We start from the raw sequence: 27,292 nt of genomic DNA on the forward strand, positions 1-27,292 counted from the left end.
GTATCTAATGTATCTGAGGTTCTGCATCTCATTTCTTCCATATAAAGTGAAGAGTAAAGGCCTGACATAAGCACAACAACACAAACATGGACGACAGATTTCAAATCAATTTATTTCATAGTTCGGAAGCGGTGATGTTTCACATTTCATACTGAAATTGATTTGGCCACCGGCACAAAAACACCACAAAACGTTTCTGCAATACAAAAGAAGATGATGACAAATATTCATAAAACAGATATTAAACTATTAAAAATGTAAACACTTAAATTGTATAATAATTGTAATATAGGGAATTTAATGACAAAGTTACACAAAATATCAATGTAAAGGAACTTGAGGCACTATAGATACACACAGGTACTTATAAATGCATGCATTATTATTGTTAGTTGTGCTTGCTCATATGTAAAGGTTATAAGTCGTGATAAAGTAGTAAAAACTCTTAGATATGATAATATATAGCAGCATAGCAGCAGCAGTGGCTACATGAACTGTTTCCATAATTTGACAAAACATATAAAACCCTAACCCTAACCCTAACCCGTTTCATATAAAAGTGTGCATTGTACTTATAGTAGCAGTGCAGAACAGTAAAGGGCATTAGATCTGAATAGAAAACACAGATCTGACGGTGGGTTGGAAGTTAACGTCATGGTGACGTTGTGCTGAACATGTTAGTGTCTCTCTCATGCAGCCAACAGGTGGCGGTGTTGTTTTTCATTTCTCCCACTGGCCTCGCCTACCTCTACAGACACAAAGACACAGACACAGACACAGGTGCTTCTTTTCTGCACGCGAGACATTTAAAATCAATATTTGATATGAGATATCCTGATGAAGTGATTTTTCCCGTCATAATTATCAAGCATGTTTCTGATATAGTGCACAAATCACAAGAGCAAACATATATGGAGAATTTGTAGGAAAATAAAAACAGTTTTATGTGAAAGTGAACACATAAGCAAAGAGCACGGGCTGAGTGTTGGTACTCAACTACCTCATCCTCCCCCCGACTGGTTGCCAGAGCGATGCATTGTCTCATCTCAGACATCCTCCTTTCTCTCCCACCATGACATCATCGGTAACCTCGGAGACTCCATGAATACTGGTCGACCCAGGAAATGAGCTTTCAACTTTGGAATGTGAGAGGGAAGACAACAACTACACCCCCCTCCCACCACCAGCACCCTTACCCCCACCCAGTGCAGCACCCTCCTAACCTTCCCTCCCCTCGCAGCACAAGGAGAGCCTTCTTCTCTCTCACACCGCCTCTTCCTCCATGACTGACGACTCTATTAGGTCCATGAAAACATGGTTGTCCAGTGAAGTCACAGTAACATTTACTGACCAGACTGGGAGACTGGTGGATGTGCGAGGGAGGGGGGGAGGTTATATCACAGCATCACTCCTATTTGACGCACAAATATGTTGTTTCAAATATTTTTTCACTTCACTCTGAGGATTTTGAGGTTCGTAAGTCCACAAACATGTAAATCTATTAACAGTACTGCCACTTACCCGTATAAATACTTTGACCTACACAATAAATAGAAGAAAAAACAAGTGCAATTTGTCATAGCTCAATCTCTCATTTGAGAGGGTGACCAATATTAGGTCATAAAAAAGAGAAGAGTCTACAGTGGAGCACAGCCCCACACAACACATGACAAAGCGTTTCTAAAACGGTTACAGTGTTTCAGAGTAAGACATCCGAGGAGTGCTATTAAGTGCTTCTGGTAAGGAAACACGCTCTAATGCGAGGCTACAGTATGTGATGTGCATGTCCGGATAACATGAATTAATGACACGGTGCGTCTACAGCTTATTTGTTCTGATAAGAATAAGGGATTAAAACCTTTGTGAAGTCATCACAACTTGTATCATTGAAATTCCTGTATGGCTTCAGATACGACTGCATTGTAAGAATGTTATTTTCTTCCAATATAAATAAAAAATCTGTCACTTAATTTTAGTCTTAGGATGTACGCATAATCAAAGTAATCAGTAATGAAATATGCTCATTCGCTATCTGGCAGAGAGTTAGGTGAGATGATTGTGTCTCTCGCGTCTGCTCATTAAATATGAAGCTATGGCAAGCAGCCGGTTAGCTTAGCATAAAGACTGGACACGGCTAGCCTGGCTCTGTACAAAGCTAACAAAGTGTAAAAACTTTAAAAGGGATTTTACGAGGGGTAGGCTACAGGCCAAAATGGAAACCCTCGATTTGCTAAACTTTGCGAGAACTCTCACGAGACTCTCTGCCCGGCAATCTACCAAACCTTAACCATTAGTCAATCTCGAAGGCAAATCGAGGGTTACCATTGAGACACATCCCTTTTTCCAGTAACTCCCTGGAGTCTCTGCCGGTTGCCTAGCAAACGCTCCATAAATGTTTGCTGGAAAAGGTGAATTGTCGTTTTTTGTACGTAGGGCTATTGCACAAATGATATTTAACATGGTAATGAGTGAGCGTTAGTGAGGTGATGGTTGGTTGATTTGGTTACCTTTGTACAGAGGGCTAACTGCTCATGTTTCCAGTCTTTGTGTTAAGCTAACCGGCGCCACAGACAACAGAGTGGTATCATTCCTCTTCCATGCTGACTCTGTGAGAAAGCAACTACTGCATGTTGTATTTCCCAAAAATGATGAACTATTCCTTTAATCGATTTGTTCATCGGTTGATCAACTTGTTGATTAGTTGTCTTCAGTGCTGGGTCTCCACCTCCACCACAGTCCAGTCTCCAGGCGGAGAGCTGCCCCGGCTGTCCGGGGAGTAGCTGCTGACGGAGGTGACTGTAGCGGCAGGAGGGCTGTGCTGAGGCAGCAGGTCGGGCCACATGCTGCTCTCCAAGGGGCTTAAGGTGCCCCCTGACCCCACAGGGAGGAGGAGGAGAGGAGGGCAGCCTCCATCTCCAGACAGCATCAAGGTCTGGTTGATGAGCTGCTGCACCATGTCCACCTTCTTGTTCCATTCCAGGTCTTGTGGAGGCACCGGACGTAGCTGCCTCTGGAAATCCTGTGTGGCGCTGTGGGAGGACGGCACCCTCTTGCCTGCCACCTGCATGTTCCTGTTCTGCTCCCCGTCCTCTTCGTCGCTGGTTTCCATGGCTTCATAGATGGTGCAGAGCCCCGAGGATGGGGACAGCATGACTCCAGTCGGGCTCCTCCTCAGCTGCTGCTGTTGTTGGACCTGTTTCTGCTGCATGCGGTACTGCTGCTCCAACTCCAGCTGCCACTGCAGAACCTGCCTGCGGTGCCGGTGCTCCTGCTGCTGCTGTTGAAGCTGCAGCTGGAGGAGCTCCCTGCGCTGCTTCTCCAGCTGCTTCTGCTGCTCCAGCCTCAGCCGCTCCTCCTCCAGCCACTGCTTCTTCTGCCTCTCCTGTTCTTGACGGTGGTGCATCTCTCTCAGCTTCTCTTGGTGCTGCTCCAGCCTCCTTAACTGTTCACCGCCGGTGCGACTGTCAACGCTGGCCTCTATCAAAGGAGAAGGGGGTGCGATGTTGGCGAAATGCGCCGCAACAGTCGGATCAATGGGCCTCCTGTTGCCTGGGACCAATGCCAAGTAGTGGCCGTTGGCTATAGGATCAGCGGTAGTGTGGTTCTGGTTCCGGTTGTCTTCCTGCGAGTGTGATTGCAGCTTGTGATCTTCATCCACTTCATCCGTCTTCTCGTCTCCTGTGAGACAGTCAAGATCACTTGGTGCATCCATTAGAGATGCATGCATCAAACAGAACGGGTGGTACAACAACAGGGACCAGGAAGAAGAGGGTTCAGGAGAGATTTGACAAGAGGGCGAAGGTGTAACGAAAAAAGAATGGGGCTCTCAAAATAAAGTGACATCCATGACACAGGAATAAATATACAGTTTCTACAAATCATAAGGTAGTTACTGCATGATGTTTTCTCTCTAAAGTTGCATATTCTTTAATATGACCATATATTCCTTTGATTGCTTTATTAATGTAAACTATAGTAAACAGGTATTCCACACTCATTGCTGCTTTGTCATCTTTCAATACGTTGGTTATCATGCAACACAGCAGTCATATAAACACACAGTACATACAGACAACAGGTATATGAAGAGACAAATGAAAACATGGAGGACTAGACCAACAAAAACATCACATCGACAATACTAAAGTAATGTATGGTATAAAATGTACTTGTGTATTGCCATGACTAATCACCAAGTCATGAAAATGATGCTGACGCCTTATTTCAGGTGCCTCTATCTAACTGTATATTGTCAAAAGGAAAGCAGTGATGTCCCAAAACACAAACCTGAAACTGGACTTAAGAGTCTCATGAATAGATTAACAATTTAGAAGACTTTCAAAGGGGTGTGTGAGGGTTTGATACAAGGCGTCTGGTACGTTTTTTTTTCCATGTCAGGGTTTGGATGAGGAGCGGGCAGGTCAGAGGAAAAAGGCACAAAAGGGTCAAACGTGTTTGGTCTTCTTGAGCGTCAACATTCAGATGCTTTCAAGTGGCTTGTACAAAGACGGGCTGTTTCAGTACATCTGTGTGTATGTTTGTCAATGTGCTGAATGTGTGTGTGGAACATTCCCCTGTTTGAGTGTTTAAACGTGTGTAAGAACATTTCCTGCTTAATTGCTGTTAAAAGGTACCCTGTGAAGTTTAGTACTAGTGCTATGGAGCAATGTTTTTACTTTTGTGTCTGTTTTCTTTGCGTAAGTATGTGGGCTTCTGGTTTTATGAGATTTATGCAGGAAAAATTACTTACGGTTAATCGATCATCAAAACAGTTGGCGATAATTCTTCTGTCGATGGACTAATCGTTTAGTCGACTAATTGTTGCAGCTCTACTATTCATTCTGTTTAAAGTCGGTATTTCTGCACAGATACAGATAAAGATTAGGCTAAAATGTATTTGTATAATTAGATTCCATTGGTGGCTGCATAATAGTGATGCGCAGGTCGAGCGGGTTTGGGTAAGTTTACTAGAACATATGACTGGTTCGGGCAGGCAGGGGACAAAGCAGCTTCTCTTCCCCTCGATCTCAGTCACAACCACACTCAGCGAGGGTCACGGCGCTCAGTCCGCACTTACATGTAGCATTGACGAAACTGACGAGTTGATTTAATAAAATAAAAAGACTAGCTCATTGAATCCGATTTTTATTTCTTTTTTTTGCGTGATGTCTACATGAAATAGGCCGACATATATTCAAAGCTTCATTCGAGTACCTAAATAGATGTTTCGAATGTATAAAAATGACATTCGGTACAGCCGTACCTCTGACTGACTGTTGGTGGCGATAAAGCACCAACAGACTGCATAATAGCAGACATGGATGTAGAGAACGTAGGATTAAAATGTTATATTCAGCTAATAAAGTGTTATATGAGAAGGGAAATACATTCAACGGGTCTGTTAAACCTCAAGAGTACACGCAATGCGTTTTGATGAAACCTCCACAGGGTACCTTTAAGTGAGCGCCACCTGGCCAGCTTGTGTAGAATCTGAAAATGTCATGAAGGCATAAGCATGCTGGAGAACAGGGCACAGGGACAACATTGTGATCACCTTTTTGATTCGACCAAAATTCCATTTTATATGCAACACCATTGTACAATGATGCATCACTTCCTGTTTACCGGTTATTCCCATGGTGAAGAGTAGGAGATGCCATGGGAAATTATTTGTGTAGACATACAAATACACAGCGACTCGAACACGAGGACAGTAAGTTCAAGCATGCTGGATCCATAGGGAAAATAAGAAACAGGAACAAAATGCCTTGCAATGATGTTTTAATGGAATTTTGAAAGATAACCTAGTGAACCATTCATTGATGAACATGTCTAGTGTAGAATTGTTTCAAATTCAAGGTAGTACATAGTCTTTATGTTAGTTAAACATGCAATATACTGTTGAAATAGTAAACCAAACGCTCACTATGAGTGTAAAGCTCAACTGTGATAGCAATGTAGGACAATGCAGGGTCTCATCACAAATAAAAGGCTAGTTGTTAGTCTCTTCTGGAACACGAATGATCAGCTAACTGAGGCTTGAAGCTTAGCCACTTAAACCAATGCCTGAAACACATACTGTACGTGACTGCACGTTATATACCTTAACAACCTATGCAAAGAGCGTAGAGCCTCTTGAAGCACACATTAAAAACTTCACCAACTGCAATCTAATACTCCCACACCTAACTCAAACAAATCTGCCGTGTTAATATCTAGCCTTTATTTTGATAGCTAAAAGTCTTGAGACACAAACTTTTTAAAAGGAGCATGGGACTATCGCTATGGTGCTGTTGAACATGAAGCGTGTGTACACAGGGTAGGGAGGACCAGGTTTCAACAGAAAAAACAAATAAGCAAATACAAAAAAACTTGACACTTGTTCGGTAAAAACAGTAGGATAAATATACAATGAGTCCATTTCATTCCGTCTGTGTTTTTTTTTCTTTTTTTTCCTCGGTTTAAAAGCTCAGTCCCAGTGGACCAATCAGTCAATACCCCATCAGGGGCTACAGGATATGCAGTGTTACTTAAAAAGAACATTCTACTAGAAAATGGTAGTAGCTATTGTACATAAAGGAGTATACGCCGTACACTCATAACCATGACCATAACAGTATGAAAGAGGGAGGCTTCATTTAAAAATTGCTACAGTCATTTTTTTTTCCATCTCCTTTGTTCATTTTTTAAAATCTTTTCCTACAATCTTGCTCTTCTTTTTTTTTCTTTTTCTAAGCCTTCTAACCCAACTGGAGAGAAAACAAACAACAGGTAACGGGGAGGGTTGCGGGGAAAAGGTGCATTCCAGGGGGTAATAGGAGCGACTTATACATTACCTGCCAGAAAACTATCAGTCTTATCACATATGGTAGAGTAGTAGGGTGGCTGGTCGCCGGTGTCTCCAGATTCCATGTCCCCCATGTGGTGACTGGGCTCCAACGGGTCGACCTCCTCCAGGTGGTCTGCTGCGATCTTTCCCCCCAGCATGTAGTGGTGCTCATCTAGACTGCCCGGCTGGTTGTCTCCTCGGTAGCCAAAGGGCATCAGGTCCACGGGTCTGCCGAGCAGGTCCTCCGCCTGGGCGGCAGCAGCGGCTGATGGCAGGGTCAGCTCCTTGATGAGGGAGGGGTCCTTGGCCTCCTCTGGCAGCTGATCCTCGTTCTCCAGGGAGAAGATTCCCGGGCTCTTCCCACAGCTCTCAGCCATGGAGTGGGCGTTGGAGTTGGATGTGGTGCAGTCGAAGCCGTAAGACGCAACAGAGTTGGCTGACTGAGGGGTGGTCCCGCCTCCGTCCTCTTCGCCGTCTCCGGCAGGTGTCCCCCCCACCTCCTCGTCCTCATCAAGAGCGGGCAGACTGCAGGTGGGAGGGGGGCTTTCAAATCCGGCACTCTCGTCCATCATCGGCGGTGCGTCTGGGTCGTTTATTTGCATCTCGCCCTCAGTGTCGCTGGCCTCATCTCCTGAGGTGGAGGGAGAGGACGGGGCGGATGCTGGAGCAGTTGGGGGTCCCGTTCCTAGGACTTCATCGGCAGGGAGCGTCTCAGCTTCCTCCTCTTCTCCATCGCCTTTCTCTAAGTGAATTCCCAGGTCCTGCTCCATGTCAGGTTGGTGTGAAGCAGGCACTGGGGTCTGCTGTTTGTCAGAGCGGGACTCCACCCCAGAGCTGCTGTCGTAGTCACGGAGTTCCTCTGGCGTGCTTGTCTCACTACTGCTATGGGCAGCCGCAGCAGTGCTGGGCTGGGACATGCCTCCAGCTGGGGCAGCAAACAAGGCATGAGCCTCCTCATCTGCTGAGATCTTCACCTCCTCGTGGGCTGACAGATGCTGCCCGGGCTCTTGCTCTGACTGAGGAGCAAAGCAAGGGGCACTGCTGTCCAAGTGTGCATGGGCAGGAGACAGGATGGGCGTTTCAGATTCAGCTGCACCGCGGTCAGATAGAGGGCTGGGGGAGGAGACGGAGAGCAGTGAGGTCGGTTGAGCCCAGGTATCACAGAAGGGGATGGTTTGGCCCCAGGAGGAGGTAGGGGGCGTGCAAGGCGGAGGAGCGGAGCGATTTAGGTTGTCTAAGCGCTCTTCCTCGTTAAAGTCATCTTCATCTACATTCCCGCAGCTCTCTGTCACTCCTTCACTGTGCATCTCCACGTCTTCATCCTCGTCCTCATCTTGCTCTTGCTGCAGCAACACTTTGTGTTGCTCCTCGACTCTCTCTGAACTCAGGTCCATATCGTCCACTCGCTCGTCCTCTTCGTCCTCGTCTTCCTCCTCCTCGTTAGCCAGAGTTTCCACGTTGGGAGAACCCATGAGAAGGCTCGAGTCGACCAGGGCGTCTGAGCTCTGGGTGCCTTCCAGTAGCGCAGTGTGCTGGGTGCTGCTGAGGTCGGACACGCCCTGCTGCCGACTGCTGGTGCAGCTGCTCACGTCCTCAGAGTCCATTCCGGACAGCAGGTCGTCGCCTTGCCACCCCACAGAACCACCAAAGGCGGAGGACCTCACTTGGAACTCCTCGGAGGGCTGAGACGTGCTCATGTCGGTGACCAGGGATGAAGGCTGGTGGCCAAGTCTCCTCTGCTCCTCATCTTCATCCTCCTCCTCCTCATCATCCTCATTTATCTCCTCATCAGCTTTTTCCACCGCTTCCTCCTTTTCATGAGGGGAGAGCAGGTCCCTGGGGGTGAAATCATCCATGGGCGAGGCCCCCAACACGTGAGGTTGTGCCATCATGTTGAAGGTCTCTGCTGATGGAGCTTTGAAGGTAGGCATGAACAGGTTCTCTTTCTCTTCTTCTTCATCCTCCTCTTCATCCTCCTCCCCCTCCTCTTCCCTTGACTTCTGTGCCTCAAACTGGTCTTTATTCTCCTTTTCCTCCTCTGTGTGGAAGTCCATTGAATTGACTAGGCTTTGGGGAGCAAAGTGAGCCAGGTCCTGGTTCCTGTCCATGAGATCAGACTGGACATGCATGTCCAGCAGAGAAGAGGCGTTCTGTGGCTCTCTGGTGGGAGAAACGAGGCCTGGTGGGGAACAAGGAGGAGACATGACAGTAGTTCCCAGGGAAGAGTCTTTGGCCGACTCCTCAAATTTGAAGAGGTCCAGTTGAGCTGATAGCTGAACAACGGAGGCTGCTTCATGGACTGGTTCAGCTCCCAGATCTGGGTCTGACAATGGTTCTGGGAGGGGCTCTGGAGATGTTTCCCGTACTTGGACTGGACTTGGTTCTTGTTCAGGTTCCGGTGTCAGATCCCGCACAGGTTCTGGTGTTAGTTCCCGCACAGGTTCTGGTGTCAGTTCCCGCACAGGTTCTGGTGTTAGTTCCCGCACAGGTTCTGGTGTCAGTTCCCGCACAGGTTCTGGTGTTAGTTCCCGCACAGGTTCTGGTGTCAGTTCCCGCACAGGTTCTGGTGTTAGTTCTAACACTGGTGAAGAGACTGGTTCTGGTGTGGGGTCTGAAGTTTTTTCTTGTACTGCTTCTGTCTGGCTTGAGATCAGTTGTGGTGCATCTGCAACAGATGGCGCCACAGCTGGTTCTGGTTCCTCTGGCCCAGCAATGACAGCCGCCGCAGTAGCGATAGCTGCAGCGGCAGCAGCAGCGGCCGCTACAGCAGCGGCAATTTCCTTTCCAGGATCTGCTTCAAATGCAGCTTTGGGGCCTCGTTTCACTGGAGTCGGAGTGCTGCTGCCCACAGTTTTCTTGGGGGCGGAGTTCTTGACTCCAGCTGTTCTGGAGCCAGGGGTCTTGGAGGCATCCTTGGAAGGTGTGGGCTTACTGTCTGTTTTGGAGCGGATAGGTGTCTTTGTGTCCGCGGCCTTACTGGCAGTAGGTTTTTTGGCGGTGACGTCTGATTTGGAGGCTGATTTGGGGGTCTCAGGTTTTGCTGACTTTGTTGTGGAGGAAGGGCGGGTAAGGGGGGATTCTGCAGGCTTTTTGGATGCTGGTGTGGCTGGTTTGGTAACATCTGGGGGGGGGGGGGAACACAGCACAAGGAATGGTTAAATAATTATATATTTGAACAAAACTACAACATATCATAATACAAAGCAAATTAAAAATGGTTATATTATTATTTTTACCTTTTTTCACGGGGGTTATGTTCCTGGGGGTTTGTGATGCCGGAGGTTTTCCACCAGAGGGAGTAGTGGAGGTTAGTCTGGATGCAGCAGGCTTGGAGGGGGTGGAGGAGGTTTTCGGGGTGGCAGTTTTGGCTGTAGCTGGGGAGCTCTTGGTTGTGCTGGCAGTGGATGGCCGGGTTGAGCCTGTGGCAGGGCGAGATGATGCTGACGGGCCAGCTGTAGGCCTGAATAAATAAACACAAAGAAGAAGGTTAATAAATACTGTGATGCACAGAGATCTGGGACAACAATGCCGACTAAGTTGGAATCTTTTCAAATCATGAATATTTCTCCACTGGTCTAATCTAGGATTACTCGTACTATCATTCAACATCCCCATGAGACAGACTTATTTAATGAGCTTAATAAGAGGGTGATTTCCTTGTTTACAATAAAAGAGGATTATGAGTAATTGAAGGTGACTGAAGCGTTTGAGTTGTCACGCTACGGCTCAGGGTCAACATCAGGTCTGTCCCTGACCATGTGGCGCTCAGCCCTATTTTAGAAGTGTCTCAGACTGGTTGTGACAGGTAGCATGAGTTTGTTGTGTCATCCGTTAGTCACTTCTACCGCCAGAGGATACTCTCAGAAACAGAACAAACATGGGCAAGATTGCAAGATTAAAAAACAATACATGGAGGGATAAGGAGAGGATAGGCCGCTCCTAATAGGCCCTGACCTAAATAGTCTTTCCCAGATTTGGCATCAGGCCAAATGCAACGAGTAAACATGTTCACACAGGGAAACCATCACTAAAGATTACACCTTCAAAGTCAAGAGGGCAGACTGACACCCTTCATTATTATTGATTCAAAACTCAGACCAGAAGGCGAGAACACATAACAGCTATTTAAAAGTCCTTACATTGGTTACCTGTCAGTTTTTAGATTGATTTAAAACAAAATGTTGACATGTTTTCAAAGCACTACACCTGCCTATTTGTCTGGCATGCTTGCAATGTATGAACCATTGGTATGAACCAAGGCGGCCCATCGGGTCCTGCGGCTCGACACTTGTATTTGCAGCACAAAAGCCTTTCAGGAATCTGTATGTATTAATGTTTCAAATGTGTTTTTTTCTCCCTATTATCTGTTATATTTGTTGTCTTTTATTTATTTGAATGGTTTTATTATTTCATTTTACTTTCTTGTGTGCAGTACCAAATTGGTTGTTTGAATTGCACTACCCTGTATGAAAGGTGCTTATAAATAATTGGATGGATTGAATCATTTTAACAGAGAATGAGCAACTAGCATGTTGTGAGGAATGTGCAAATAAATCAGTTCTGTCTTTAGTGTGGCAACATCAACAGTGTCTGAGGCCCAGCTCACTCAGCCCCATGACAAACTCCCCTGAGGGACGAAGAAGAGAAGCAGTTCGGGAGGAGTCACAACGGACCCCAGAGAGGCATCACAACCCCAGTCGACCCTGTCCCTGATCTCCTGTCTACACTTGGGGCAGTATGCATCAGCTGGCCTGCTCTGGCTGCCCGCCTGTCCCAGAAGCTGGCTTCTACGTCACATCTGAGTGAAGTAACCTACATCTAGTAGTCCTGACAAAACTGTGGTGTGCAATCTCCTGAGCCCGCGCTACACTAACTGCCTGTTTCTAAATAAAGAATTGAGCTAGTACTGGCAGAAAGAGAGCGGAGAGTGAAGATGGCTGGGAACATGTTAATCTTTAATACTGAAAGGAGAACAAAAATAACTTTTCCAAATCCCCCTTGCTGGAACCTTGGTGCTGTGTTAAAAGCACTCATTGTGTAAGAGCAATGCAGTAGTGCGTGCCATCCACAGCCTGGCAAATGTCAAGGAATACGCTTTGGTAACATGAAATAAGATTAGAGCCAGGGAGCAACGGGTGGCAACACAATTGGGGTGTGTTCACGTCAGAAGTTCAAAGAAGCTTTTACAGCTGATCCGCACCATTTAGAATTGGCTTTGGGGTAGTGAAAGGTGTTACTCATACTGAGGTTGTTGGATCATGTCGATGCAGTTTTGCTAAACTAAAACCCATAAACATCTGGCTATGGAAAACCACGAACAGACTCATCGGTGACACATTGATTTCTTGTGTTTGGAGCTGCCTGTATTTACTGGAAAATCAGAGAGGAAGATGATGATGAGGAAATGTTCTCGTAAATGTGTCAATTTCTTATAGGGACGCTGATTATCATTGAACAAAAATATTAATGTCTTCAATCCGACGGTTTAGTCCGAGCAAAAAACACCGTGTGTCTATAACGCATTATAAACATACTTGTATTGCGTTATCATCTGCTGTCCAACTATAGTGATACGCACTCATAAATGTTGACAAAAAGTATCATAATACTTCATAATTACTGGTTTTGCAGGATCATAGTGTATTAAAATGCTCATAGTTGAAAAATGTTTTAATGTAATGCATGATAAGTATATTTATAATGCATTTAAGATATGGGCTTACAAATCATTTCACTATTGTGATACTTGACCTTAGTCATTATAAAATGATTTATGTTTGTATTCATGCTATGATTATTGTTATAAAGCATTATGAACTAGTGTTTATAACTATAATTCTACAGTGCTATAAACAGATTCTCAGACATTATAAGAATGATTATAATGCATTATAAACACTTGCACAGTAATAGAACGTGTTACTGAAATGTATTCAACATAACATTCTCTAAGTCCTAAACTTAATTTGGGAAATGTTGAAGGAGATGTTAAAACATTAAGCCTAAAATTGTTCGCCAGTGAACAAGATGTTAAAAGGTAAAATGAGACTAAACTCTTGAAAAAGAATGTTTGAGTCTGTGTGGTGCCTGAATTAGAGAGTAGAAGATAAGAAAATAATTACAGGGAAAGGAGAATGGGCAGATTTATAAGATATAAGATAGCACCTAGCATTAGAGATGAATTATGCTGAGGAGGGGATATTCAGAGAGACCATTTTACAATAATCTGTCTGATGAAGGGAAGATGGATAATCCAAAAAGGCAGGACTACTTTAGAGAGCGCTGGAAATGAACCAGGCCGCTGAGGAAGAAAGAGGAGAGAGGGAGATAGAGACCAAGAGATGTGACAGAGGGGACACACAATATTCATCCGATTACACATTATCTTATATCAATGTCTTCTTCTTGCTTATCAAAGACGGCAGTCTGCACAGACAAAAGCCTATTGCAGTATTAAGACCAGTAAAAAAAGATCTTGTGTTATGAGATAAGACGTTGTTTAACAACACTTGGCCATGGTGACAATGCCTGAACACAGTGATGCATTGATGCTTGAATAATTTTAAGCATCCTTCGATTCTTTAATTAAACTCAGCTTGAATGACAGAGAAGACTTGTAGTCTTTAAATGACGCTACTTTAACTCAGTGGGCAGTTTAGAAGGGAGCTGTGTTTATTGTTTATATTTCACCACAGGCCCGTCGATAGAAACAACACTACAAATCAGGGTTCAAACAAATGTTGGACAGGGAGGCCAGAAATGCACTGGAGCTGAAACATCTGATTACGGTCAGTTGCTCCAGGCACAGAGACACACAGTGGAATACTTAAAGTTTGCCGTAGGCGCCTGAGGATCATTAATAACATTTGAGCTTTATTGCAGCTACACATTTCCTCGATCTTTGGGGTAAGGATTGCTGTGTGTGAAAGCAGGGTTGCCTGCTGGTGCCACTTTTGTTGCGATACAAGAAGACTCGGGCTCTGATTTAAATAATGAGATGCACCATGAAAGGGGCAAATGAGTAAGCAGGAGCTAAGCAAGCATGCAGGCAGACATCTTCCCTGCAGCAAAGACAGCACACAATGGTGGGAGGCCCTCCCTCCTCTCAAGATGAGCAGCAGATTAAAGATGATGCTGTGATAATTAAGCACCAGAAATATGGAGGCAGGTCCTCCACCCTGGTTAGAGTGGCCTCTCAGGAAGGATACAGCCATGTGACTAAGGGCACTTTGGACACTTTTACTGTTAAATGAACCTGATAAGAGCCCTCCTCTCTTAATGTGATCATCCTTTTGCTAATGTATCTTTATGGGACGATAGGAGCTCACTGTGGCAGCCCTAAGCCACAGTGGTGTCTGCCTGCTCGGCAGCAGCAGCAAAGCAGGAAGTGCACCCCCCGGCGCTCTATGTTCCACCTAAACCTGATGAGCCGCTCATTTACTGCCCTGCAAATATTTCAAACAGAATAATCACTATGTAGAAAAATGACTTAGGCAATTAAACAATTTTTCTGTGCACCGACTAATCTTTTTATCTAATGGTTGCAGCTCTACTATATAGTGAGGGTGTAAAATCTCACATCCCATATAATATGTGAGATAGGTGCAAATTACACATCTCCCTATCCATCATTTTCTGTCACTGCGACCATTTCAGTCTCTAGTTTTAATCAAAAACTTAACTCTACTCTGAACTACAAAACTCTTAGATGTCTGTTTAATATTCAAGTGTGTCTGTTTGGTAGAACAAAGGAGAAAGGAAGTCACAGCATCAATAGAGCCATTTCTATAGACTACAAAATATTAGAGACACAATAATGAATAATGCAGTCAATATCTATTACTTAAAGCTATATCAATCACGTAGGTAGATATGTACATAATAATGAAGTACATTTGTTAGAGAGCTAAGAGTTGAAACAATTAAAAAAGGGAATATTTAAAAGGGGTCACAATATTGTTATATATACATATGTTCAGCTTATGTCTTAAAATAGAACAGCTGATATGTAGGTTCTCCGATTCTCTATTATAACAATCACATATCACTTAACAGCTACAAACCCTGAACCTTTGTCTCACACTCAAACATATATGCCTCCTTCTGTCCTCTCTTTCTTTCCTCTCTGACTCATTCGCACACAATCCATTTGCTAATTGGCTCTGCGGCTGCACCTCTATAAAATCATGCAGCTGACGACTGCATCACGGAATCATCTGCCACACCCAAAGCAGGACGGAGGATTTACAGCCTGTGGAACATGTCGTCCACTTCAGGCTGGACTGTAGTACAGTGTCTGAGGGCGAGGACCCTGAATGCTGCTCGCCACACACACACACACACACACACACACACACACACACACACACACACACACACACACACACACACACACACACACACACACACACACAGTGCTGGACCATTTGTTAGATCATGAGGAGGGTGGCATTCAATCCACAGCAATAAAAATGTATCATCCCTGAGGGACCATCAGTGGGAAAAACAGCATGACTAATGTGGGAACAGAGGTTTGCAGGAAAGTGAGGGCGAAAATGGAAAACCACCTGATTGCGAGCGCGTCCCATTTCCTTCTCTGAGTCTGTTCACTAAGGACTGAATACCCTTCCTTTGTCCTCTACAATCTATAGGGCAACATTACCCTCTGATTCACACAGAGAAACCCTCTGGTCCTCCGCTTCTTCTTTTTTCCCTTCTCCCTCTCCCTCTCCCTCCCTCTCCCTCCCTCCCTCTCCCTCTCTCTCTCTCTCTCTCTCTCTCTCTCTCTCTCTCTCTCTCTCTCACACATACACACACACACACACACAAATTCATGTACACAACTTGCGCTCTCTGCATGTATGTATGTATCTCTGGCAGCAGGGATGGGTTGGCTCAGCGGGGACGCATGACTTATTCAGTCATGTAGCCTCCATACTCCACTGCCACCATTTTTATTTCCCTTCACTCTGCGGCAGGCATGAGAAAGCGGCTCAGCGACACGTGCATACGTACCACGTGTTCGACAGGCGAGGTTGTCTGCCTCCCTTCCCCCTTTACCTCCACATCACACCGAGTAATACACCGGCAAGATTAACACATGCTCTGCATTCTAATTACATGCGGCTCCGACAAGGGTCCGTACCTGCACACACTGCGACACCTACGTATATAGCCAATGTGTTCCGTACTGTCCTGATGTGTGCATACTGCGTACCTCAATTATCAGTCCATAACTGGACAAGAATCATCTTTGCGGCTGCCCAAGAAAGCCAAAAATTGGTACGTATCCATGCACACAAGCTGACACTTAAACTGCTTACATCCCAGCACACACGATGTTGATGACATCATGTTAAAACAACACATAATGATTTGTACTTTCTCCATTTGCACACTCAAATGTTTCATGTCGCAAGTGGCGTGCTGTGAGCAATCAGCTTCAAACAGCAGGTTCACACACACACACCACACACACACACACAGCAAAGACTGTTATGTCATATTAAACTGAATATCTTTGGGTTTACGATTGACAAGACACTTAAAGACATCACTGTGGAACTAGGATGGATCTGGATCTAGATCTAGAACATAATAGTTAGTTGCAGCCCTTCATTACACAGTTCATGTTTCTTAGCTGGTGAAATGCTGTGGCAATTACACTCATATATAGAAGAGGCGACCTTTCTTACAACTAAAAGTGTATGATAAAAGCTTTTCCAAACTACTCCAACAAAAGTTGGTTTTCAAAAAACGTTGGCTGTGCATAATGTCAGAAAACACAGCCAGAGAACAAGCCGTAATTAATAGTCCCTGGCATCAACAAGTAAAAAACCTAATTCAATTTGGCTAAAACCTCTAGCTTGATACGAGGAACAAAACACTTAAATTAGATTGATGTCACTTAGTGAACCTGCATTTGCTCTGCACTTTTATTTGTCGGATAACTGCGGCCTGCTGCAGATGGAATTAAATCGATTGAGCCTTAAGAGTAACACTGAGTAAATTGAGAGACCTTCTGCTGGTGTGTGTGTGTGTGTGTGTGTGTGTGTGTGTGTGTGTGTGTGTGTCTGTGACAGCGACTGCGGAAGCGGCCTGAATTAAGGATCGAGTGAGGTTGGAATAGGGCAAAATCTAATTAAAGTGTGAATTTATGGCCCTGTCAAAGCACATCACATATACAAATGCTGACGTGCGCACACACACACACACACACACACACACACACTTAACAAAGTATGCCTACAAGGGTACGTGGTGCTGTCAGAGGAGCCTATCGTCAGTAATGGTTATACCTCTCTCGTGGGGATTCATATGTAGGTCTACTGCAGATAAATCCTTCTCTGGGCTACACACCCACCAACACAATTTACTGACTCATACACTAACATAAAACACTGCATCCTAAATGCACTTAGACACACAATAATAATCCAATCTTAACCTGATTACGATATTAGCCCTGGCTAGATTTCAGCTCAGTCTTCATTGCTTTTTGTATTTAAAAGCCCAGGATAGTCACTTGATGTGACTTGTGTTCTATGGGTAAAACAAGCTCTGCGTGGGAGCTGAAAAGGGTCTATTGATAAGACATATACAAGCTCTGCTTGTGCTTTGACTTTGACAGTTTAAGGTCCTCACACAAGGTCCACTTCTCTAAAGCTCTGCTGCCTGAAATATATCCAGAGGTAGAGGACGGGTGTGATGGATGTAATGCTCAATACTGACTTTATCGCAATGTTAAAATACCAACAGTTAAATAAATATGGTTCATTTGTGTTTGCTGATGTTACCCTGTGGTATTGAGCGTTCTGTACTACAGTGGCAAATACTAGCATGTCTTTGTGTGATACTTTTTAATTAGATGTTTGCACAGCAACCATTTGTATAAAGCTGTAATCTGAGTGTAATCTCAACAATCCAACTGCCACCCGTGGCCGTCGGAGTGTGTGTGTGGGGTGACCTAAGGGATTTCATTCATTGCTCCCACATAGTCAACGGTAGCAACGGCGCATTACAGCTTCACTCTTTTCGTTAATACCTTCCACAATTAAAGCCTGAGACACACACACTGCGTCACTGCTTACCAGAGCAAACTTAAATTCACTGTGTGATATGTGAGGGTGGAGAGATGTGATATAAGACTTGATATCGATATTGATATATTTCGAATATCGTATACGGCATAAAGGTTTGACTATTTATCGAAATTCTCATTGTGTAAATACTAGTGTTTCCCACGTTTCAGTTTGTACTGTCTACTTTGCGCATTCACATTCTGTCCTTCGCTCCGCTTTGCGAAGGGCGGGGCTTCGCACCTGACGTGCGCACACACCTACAGTCAGTGCGGAGAAAAGGAGAGGAGAGAACTGAATAGAATCCGCACAACGATCACTTACATTTTGTAACAATATTTATGATAAGAATCTCTTAAATATGATATTTGACTTGTCAGAAATCTCTAGTGGACGAACTTATTTACTTACTTATGATAGGAAAGAAAATAAGGGGATGTCCCCAAATATCAAATTGTCCCTGAAAGCACCTTCCTCGGGTTGCTTGCAGTGTGGTTGTGCTGCCGGTTTCTATTTGCTATAACAAGTTTGCTACAAATGGTCTGTGTGACGCAAGTGTTTCTGACTGAACAATGTGTCTACACATACATGTAGACATACCAACACATCATAACTTACACCATGGAGGCATAACAGTGAAAGAGGCTATTGCTCCAAACAAACAAACAAGATGAAGGAGAAGGATGAGCAGTCAGACTCCCGAAGGCTCTATCATGATCATCACTGTCTCAGACAAAGGCTTCCTTCAGCCTCCTCTCCTGGTCTATCGCCAATCACCTCCAGACTCAACACCATGCACACAGTGTGACTCAGGTGAGGAACACATGCTGACCTGATTGCACAGAAACGCTCACTTTGAAGAAACAAAAACATTAGGAGCTTTCTGTTGTTCTCAGTTCATTCTCCCAACTGCCCCTCCTCCCCTCTCTAAACCCAAATCCTTCCTAAAACTTGTTTAATTAATAATGCTGCTGTATAATGCTTGCTCTGGTGAAACCCTGCGAGGCATTCCTCTAAGGCTTGTTCTGACATTGGCTGGTCGCTGGCCTACTTATACCCATCCCTTCCAAGCCTCTATGTGGGGGATCATTGTCCCTCATTCCTCCAGGGTGTTCTTTATTAAACAGGGTCGTCTTTGAACCTGTAGCCAAGTGAAGCCTTTTGAACCAACTGCTTCTCACTTGGCACTGAGGAGCTTTGTAAAGCTTAACTTAGTCCCAGCAATTCTTATGGAATAGACAATTTATTTGGATTTGAAGCCAATTTGGTGATTGGCTAGCAAATCATTGGAAAGGCTTTTAAGAAAGGGAGCCACTTAGACCACTGTCTGGATGTCTGAGGAGAGGACAGCTGCCTGTGCTATCTACAGACACACAGGACATCTCTTTCAGTGTGCTCGTACACGTACACAGTCACACACTCTAGTGAGTGTGAGGCTTCAATTCTACACATATGTCACACCTACCTGGTTGTCTTGGAAACAGGGGGCTTGGTGGGAGTTGCAGAGGCAGTCTTGGGAGCTGGAGGAGAGGAGACCAGATGAGAGGAGACGAGACAAGAGGAGAGGAGACCAGACGAGAGAAGAACAGAAGCGAGGACAGGAGAAAAGAGGGGAGGACACATTAGAAGTGGAGAGGGGAAGAGATAAGAGGAGACAAGAGATGAAACAAGAGAAGAGGAGATGAGACAGAAGAGAAAGAAGAGGAGACAAGATGAGAGGACACAGGAGAAGACAAGTGGAGACAGAGGAAAGGAGACAAGAAGAGAGGACACAAGAGGAGACAGAGGAGAGGATAGGAGTGGGAAAAAAAGTCGACATGTGAGAACAACATTACAACAGTATTATACAGTATATATAGTATAATAATAGTATATAGTAACATACAGTATATCACAGATATAGGTCATGTCGTAAGGATCTACGGCAAATGCATTTCTCGATAACCAGCAGTCACTCTGGCATGTGTAATGTGTGTGCTGAATCAATCCATGTCATCACATGACATTGAACACTCCTCATTAGAGTAGAGCTGTGAAAACATTTCATGCTACGCTTACTGAGGATGTGTTTTTCTCACACAGCCTTCTTGACTTTTTGTTTTGTGGTGACATTTCCAACCAACCTGGGGGCTTTTTAGCAGCAGCCGCAGTGGTGCTGGTTTTGACACCGTTAGCAGTAGCGGCTGTGGTCTTCTTTGCTGCTGTTGTTCCGGTCATCGACTTTGCGCCATTGGTGGCAGGAGCAGCCCCCGTGGCTTTCTTCTCACCCACTTTGCTCTTGGAGGCCATGGCTGGGGCCGGGGCTATTGGTTTTTTGGCGGGAGCTGGGGTTGGGGCGGTCTTTTTGACTGCAGCAGGTGCAGCCTTCTTAGTCCACTCCATTGGTCTGGGGCTTAGACGTGCCATTTGAGAGGCGGCTCTGGGATGTGTTGGGCCGTGACCCAGGTGCGGTCTTGGTTGGGCCGGTGGTGCCGGGTTTTGTCTTGGCCGGGGCCTTGTTGGTAGTCTTGGCTTTGGAGTCTCCTGAAGTCTTGTTGCCGGTCTTGGCAGCTGGAGTTTCCTTGGCCTGGTCTGGCTGGGCTTCCACCTGGCCCGTCTCTCCTGCAGGTTGCTGTGGCATCACCTCCACCGGACTGGCGGCCTGGTTGGGCTCCTGTCCTACGGCTGGTGCTGCCTCATTTACTGGATTGGATTCCAATGTTTCCATTGGCTCCAGCGCTGCCGTGGCAACCCCATCCGGCTTCATCTCCCCTTGAGTGGTAGTGGTCCGTCTCTGCAAGGCAGGGCTGACTTAAATCTCACAGGATGGCCACAGGTCTACAGGCTTTCTGGAGACAGCTAGGTGTGATCTGGAGAGACAGGATAATATACACAACACAGTTAGTCAACAGCAAGATGAGACACGAAAAGCAGAGCGGCAGGAATGTTGTTAACCCTAGGAATCAGATAGTGATGGATTGTATCTTCTTACAGATTCAGCATCTCACACACACACTTCCTACAGCTTAAGGCAAGTTAGGACATTTTAAGGATTTTTAATGCCACTCGGAATGACATTTGAAACCAACTTCAAACACTTCCTGAACAAAATACACCATGCCTTCAAATATTTCGTAGGGCTGTCCTCAACTAAAGACATTCCTTATCGACTAACACTCACACAATTTTGTTGACTAATCGATTAGTTGACTTAATCGACAGATGAAAAACTGAAATCTGTAAAAGAGTTTTTTTCCACAAAGAATCATGCTGTGCTTATACATTTATTTTATTTTATATAATTCAGCATGAAAGAAATGACTAATTGACCATAACAACCAATTTGTCGACTAAAATACTATTATCTGAGATTTTAAATTGCAATGTCAGAAAAACACTGTTAATAAAATCCTACTTTCCATATCCTGGCAGCACACAGAAATATTATATGCAAGTGTCCAAGTGTTAGCAGGCATATTGATTGTAGGACAGAAACGGAACAGGATGTGTCATAATACTGTAGGGAGATTGAACTGCTGTATAAACCCAGGAGAGGCCTGAAGTTTGTGTAGGATTTTGTGTTATGTTTTATGTTTGAGGGACCACAGGAGGAGGGGCAGAGGTAAAGCTCTACAGCAGAAACAACACATTCTACAAATAGCCCTTCATTCAGTTCAATGCCAACTGCAGTGCAGTGGCAAACAGTCCCCTCTGTGATACTAAAAAGCTCAGTGACACACTTGGCCAGCGTAGCTGCAATGGTTAGCTTTTTTTTCTTTCCTCGGTACAAAATGGCAACACACTCACTAGAGTGGAAGAATAGTTTTCCAGGATAGTACACTTAAGGGAGTGCATAAAGCTTTAGCATGCAAACTGCACACACACACACACACACACACACACACACACACACACACACACACACACACACACACACACACACACACACACACACACACACACACACACACACACACACGTATGTAACAATGTCAAGACACGCAACTTTTGAATCTGCACATGGAGGAGAAGAACTAAGAAAGCCTGTTTCACACAAATAGGCTAAAATGGTTATAAAAAGAAAAGTAGGGTGAGGTGGGAAAAAGCGCTTGGATGTATTTGCTAAGTGGGTCAAAGCATTTACAATAAACCCAAAGATAGGCAGATAGTTTGACTCATGGGCCACAAACAGAGCAGTCAAAGACATGAGCAACCAAGGACGACAAGTGGAACGTAAAGCATATGAGGCCTGATAAAGGGCAACCATCTGTAATAAGACCTGTCATGCATTGTCTGCATCAATGTTAGACAACTGTCTCTTTATTTTGTTCCCTCAGCTACTTGCAAATGGAAGGATGAGAGGAAACGGACAGGTTTTTACCAGTTTGAGAGAAGCAAGGGGGAAGTGAGGGGAGAGTAGCAGGAAACTGGCTTGTCAAAGTTTACAAACAGAGCGAGGAGCCGGCTGTGCAGGAGGCTAAGTGTTGGGATAAACTCTGAGGCAACACAGAGGCCAGCCCAGAGGAAGAGGCTCGGCCTGTGGAGCATGGGAACAGACAGAGAAGGTGGGACAGAGGGAGAAAAGAGACGGGGGAAAAAACAAGTCGTAAAAATGAGCTCACTATTGGCTGATCTTTACTGGTCTAACTCTAAAATCCAGACATCATCCTAGTTTCCACTGACCTAAACGTGCACACACTCACTGTCCTATTTCTAGTAGAGGACAGACTCCATCTTTATGCCGCTGGCTTCCTGGAAACAATTCCCCGCACACTCTTCCTCGTCTTTCTTTTCCCTCTTCCGTCATCCTTTACTCATCCTCTAAACTAAATCTCACATTTCAAAAAGGCCTTCTTTCATTCTCCAACGATCCTCCCTTTCTCCCTAACATTTTCCCCTCCTCGATTTCTTTCCTCCCCCAACGCCACCGCTCTGCTTCCATCCCTCTGTTCTCTGTTTGCCTTTGCACAGATGGCCGGAGCAGCTGAGCAGGGCCAGAGGGGGAGAAACTGGGAGAAAAAAAATATTCATGGTGTATCCCGATTAACAACAAGAACACACACACACAGCGAGTGCAACAGGCCGCCACCCAAAACAACCGAAGAGGCTGAGGGGGAGACGACGGGTAGCTATGAGAAACGGTTCAGTCACAAGAGGTTTATTAAATGCCAGTGAGCCTACAATTTAACTATGGCTCCTTGATTTCAGACAGACAAAAACAGCTTTTCATTTTTTTCATTCACTGTTGATAGCAGATTTGCTAATGGTGATTGAGCTAACGTTAGCTCCATTAGTTGGTTTAAAACGTCAATATAATAACATAATAATGCAAGGTACATCCTTTCAAAGAGCAATAAACATCTAATTCTTAAGAATATTCAGACATTAGAATGTGATTTTTATTTTAAATATCCTAAATAAAAATAAAACAAAAACAAAACTCTGTAAACAAAAATGCACAACATCTGCACAATGCCCAAGTCTTATAAAGGTAGGGAAATCCCTGCTGTTTATTCTGCCATCATGTAGGTATGTTGTTGACATTATTATGTAAACAGACATGCACAACGGGCAATAATGATGGCAGCAAAAATGATCGAGGTCATGTCCATATATCGTATGATAAATCAATAACGTAATTATCGTAACAGGCCTAAGTATGATAAGGAATAAATGTAAATGTCTCTCATGTTTTTACACATCAAACTCCCTCCACTTGAAAATCTCTAACACAAGCGCTACACTGTTTGACCCGGCAGAGCCAGCGCTGTGACCTAATTCGACCAAGCAGTGAACCAGGAAATAAGAGTGTCCAATCACCATTCCCTCCTCTCTATTCTTCTCTCTTCTCACAGTAAAGCATCTGGCCTGGCTGTTCATTTCACTGCTCCTCTTCAAAGTAGCTTGCACTGCTGGTGTGTGTGAGTGTGTGAGAAAGAGTGATAAATCCTGATTGCATGGCCAGAGGAGCATTTCTCTTTCTCCTGCGAGTCTGCAGACAGCTGTGATATCGCACTTCTCTTTCTGGCTCTTATTGCTCACTCACCCAGCATTACATCATTAGGACCATCAGTCAGTGGTAAGCATAAACAGGCTAGCTAGGAACATCCTTCAGTTTTTATCTACTCTTCACAGAAACTGGAGGTAGGGGGGTGATTTAAGACGCATCAAGACACTTTCAAATATGTAATAAAATGTCAGAAAAGACAGTTAAGATTTCCTAGTTTGCTGCCAAAGTGAATTCCCCACCCTGACCCTCACCCCTCAACACCCTCGTGACCCCGTACAAACATTTCTCATGGTTTTACTTTTCTAATAGCATCCTTCCTCACCAATTTTGCTTCAGTAATTGTGACCACTATAAATAAATATGAACTCATTTATAAATTACAATGTGTATTTTTCCATTTGTAAGGCTTTGACTGACATAATCGTTTCCTCAATGCTTGAGGAAACTTGGCGGCTGTATATTATGTTGAATTGCATCCCTAATTACTGTGGCATTCCCAACTGAAACATCTAGCCCATTAAGGTTATTACAGGTTTTCATTAAACCTAATTAGATTAAAGAGTTATTCCCTTGCAAACAGGCTGAGTGAACTGTTGTTGGAAGGGATCACATTTGGTGAGAGTGGAGAATTATAAGTTAGCTCAACAGTGAGCGCACTGTCTCAGGTTCAGAAGTGTGTTTCCCATCCACTTTATTCATTGACATTTCAGAAAATCCTTAGATAAAGAGTTTTAAGCTTGGAAATGAGCAAACCAACCAGATGAATCGTGACCATTTGAGTCGGAGCATAAATAAAAAAGGCAAAAGGTACAAGACCTTGTACAGAAGCTGTAAAATGTTTGCTTGAAATTGTAATGTTACGTTAATGTGCAGCTGAACCATGTTTTCTAAAAAGTGGTAAAAGAGGTCAAGTTGAATTCCTTTTATTTATTATTTATTTTATTTTATTGTACCCGCTGCGTCACATTCATACAATTACACACATTTGGACCATGGCGCTTTGTGGAACAAATCTTTCTCTATTAACGACTAAGCAGCTGGGGATTTTATGTTTTGGTTTAGGTTCATTGGCACCTTAATAAGAGCTGCTGTTGGTCGAATTACATTACTGGGGGGTTACAATGGGATTACTAGGGATGTTAATCACAAGTTTCGTCACGATGCGATATATCGATTCTTTGGACAACGATAAGATATTTGTCGATATTAAGAAGTCAGCCCACTTTAAGTGAGCCTGGGCCATTGTTGCTAACTTTGGGGGTAACGACCTTCACCTTCATTAGCAGGGGGCTAGCAAGACACTCAGGATCTTAGCTTGAGTCATGAGGAATCGCTAACGGCGCTTAGAGTGCTAACACCGCTCGCTTAGAGTGCTAACACCGCTCGCTTAGAGTGCTAACACCGCTTGCCAACGTGATATCGGATCATTGATCACTGAATCAATGGATCGTAACACCCCTAAGGATTTTATTACCCTCTCCAAGTACTCTCTCAAATCCTAATATCTTAGATGGAACATGGGGGACCGATTAATTCTCAGTCCAAGCCTTTCACCTGACGTCCAGCTCACCCTACATCCAAATGCTTTGGCTTTCCTCCAAGAACGGAGACGGGAAAACCCAGATTAGCTCCCAGAAATCCTCTTTAACAGCATCTTTGCTCCCGCCAACGCTACAACCTAGGTTGTAACACACAAACTGGCATTTCAACCCATAAGGGACAGCATGAATTCAATGACCTGATACATCATGGCATCAGTTAGTGCACATTTCCAGCAGCTAATTCCAGACAGATGGCGATGTCAGCCACATTAGGTCAATTTCTAAACATTTAGGAATAGTGTGTGCACTGTGGGAAATGTTAAGGACATAAAACGCCTTAATCTGTAGAGAATTGCGGGTCAAGCTACATCAGATAGGCAGCCGGTCAGCTGGCCTGACCTCCTGTGGCCTGAGAGACACACAAAAGCACACAAAGGAACTGTAGGAGAATAATTACCTCAACATGCTGCAGTTGTTGTCCTCAGTATTCGGCTTAAAACAACAGCTGGAGATAGAACAGAGTAGCATGGAAGTGAAGTGGGAGCCTCTTACTTTAAATTTCTGAATGTAGTTGACTTTGCAAAAATGTGTTTGTTGGCCTTTATAATGTGTCTAAATCATGTGGTTGCAGCATCCTACTCCAAATTCCCTGCAAGCCTCAATGATGAGCTACACAGTAGCAGAGAACAAAGGAAACCCACACAAACAGCACAGGCAGTGACCGAAGCACAGGATCAGGAAAGACCAGTGAAGGAATGCTTTCCCCCTCGTCCTCAACCTCCACACACACAGTTTACATTCTTTGTATGATAATAAACTCACTCACATACGTTGTCTGATCATCAACTAGGTCTGCTTCATTCTCTTAAATGCACTTTTATAGACTTGCTTTAATGTAACAGCCTTAATTTCTACTGATTTTAATGCTGTTTATTTCTCATGGTTATTATATAAGTGTATCTATTTTCTTATTTACACAAACACACACCACACATACATGCAGTAAATACATACTGTATGTGCCCACAGTATATAATAGGGGATGTTTTATTTGTGTATGTATTGTGTAAGTATAGCATGTAGTTTACATTTCTTTTTTTCCTCACACAAAGTGCCTTTGTTGTATTTTGTATTGTTATGTATTTTAAGACATTTTGTAAAATTTTATTTTAGGAAAATGCCATCTATTTTATTACCTCCGCCAAGGAGGTTATGTTTTTGGTTCAGTTTGGTTGTGAGCAGGATTATTGAAACACTACTGGCCTGATTTTCATGCAACTAGGTGGAAAGGTGGAGTATGGACCAAGGAAGAACCCATTTCCTTTTGGAGCTGATCCGAGTCACAGGACGGATACACAAATCATTTTTTACTTCAGTTAACATTACGAGATAAGACATTTGGCCTTGGCGCTCTCTGAGTGCACTTCTGGTTTCTGTTGTTGTCATTATTATTACACTTAATTGGCCTTAAGCAGTAAGCCTATGATGGGCAAGCCAGCTCTGAAAGGTGAGATCATCCTCCTAGGCATCATCCCTTCCTAATACTCACACCGGGACACAAACAAAAGTGTGTGTTCTCACATGTGTGTGTGTCGGGGATACACACACAAGTGAGAACACACAGTATTGGCTTATACTGTCAATAACTGGAAGGCATCCAGCTCCGCTGAGGGATCTAAGCTTTCTCTGACTGTCTAGACAAAAAAGAATGCTTTGAATAATCAGGTCATCAGCATATTTAAACAGAAAACTGCTACTTTGACCCCCTTTTTGCATCAAGTACAATCTACTACTGTTGTATGTGCAGGGGGGTGCACATGCATTTAACATGCCTGTTTAGAATACAGCAGGAGGT

General features: G+C 44.3%; 1 protein-coding gene across 3 annotated transcripts in view; it reads right to left on the reverse strand.

Annotated features, from left to right (window-relative positions):
* Positions 1-5,764: 5,764 nt before the first annotated feature.
* Positions 5,765-27,292, reverse strand: part of LOC115011918 (nucleolar protein dao-5-like) — a 35,279-nt gene continuing 13,751 nt past the window's right edge. For all 3 annotated transcript variants that reach the window (XM_029437199.1, XM_029437198.1, XM_029437200.1), the window contains exons 2-5: positions 20,031-20,756; positions 19,373-19,427; positions 10,066-10,289; positions 5,765-9,950 (exon numbers count right to left, since the gene is read on the reverse strand). In XM_029437199.1, the coding sequence (XP_029293059.1) occupies positions 6,826-9,950; positions 10,066-10,289; positions 19,373-19,427; positions 20,031-20,313 (3,687 nt within the window). In that variant the 5' untranslated portion in view covers positions 20,314-20,756 and the 3' untranslated portion in view covers positions 5,765-6,825. The remainder of the gene's footprint in view (positions 9,951-10,065; positions 10,290-19,372; positions 19,428-20,030; positions 20,757-27,292) is intronic.

Source organism: Cottoperca gobio, chromosome 8 (assembly GCF_900634415.1).
Source record: "Cottoperca gobio chromosome 8, fCotGob3.1, whole genome shotgun sequence".
Taxonomy (NCBI): domain Eukaryota; kingdom Metazoa; phylum Chordata; class Actinopteri; order Perciformes; family Bovichtidae; genus Cottoperca; species Cottoperca gobio.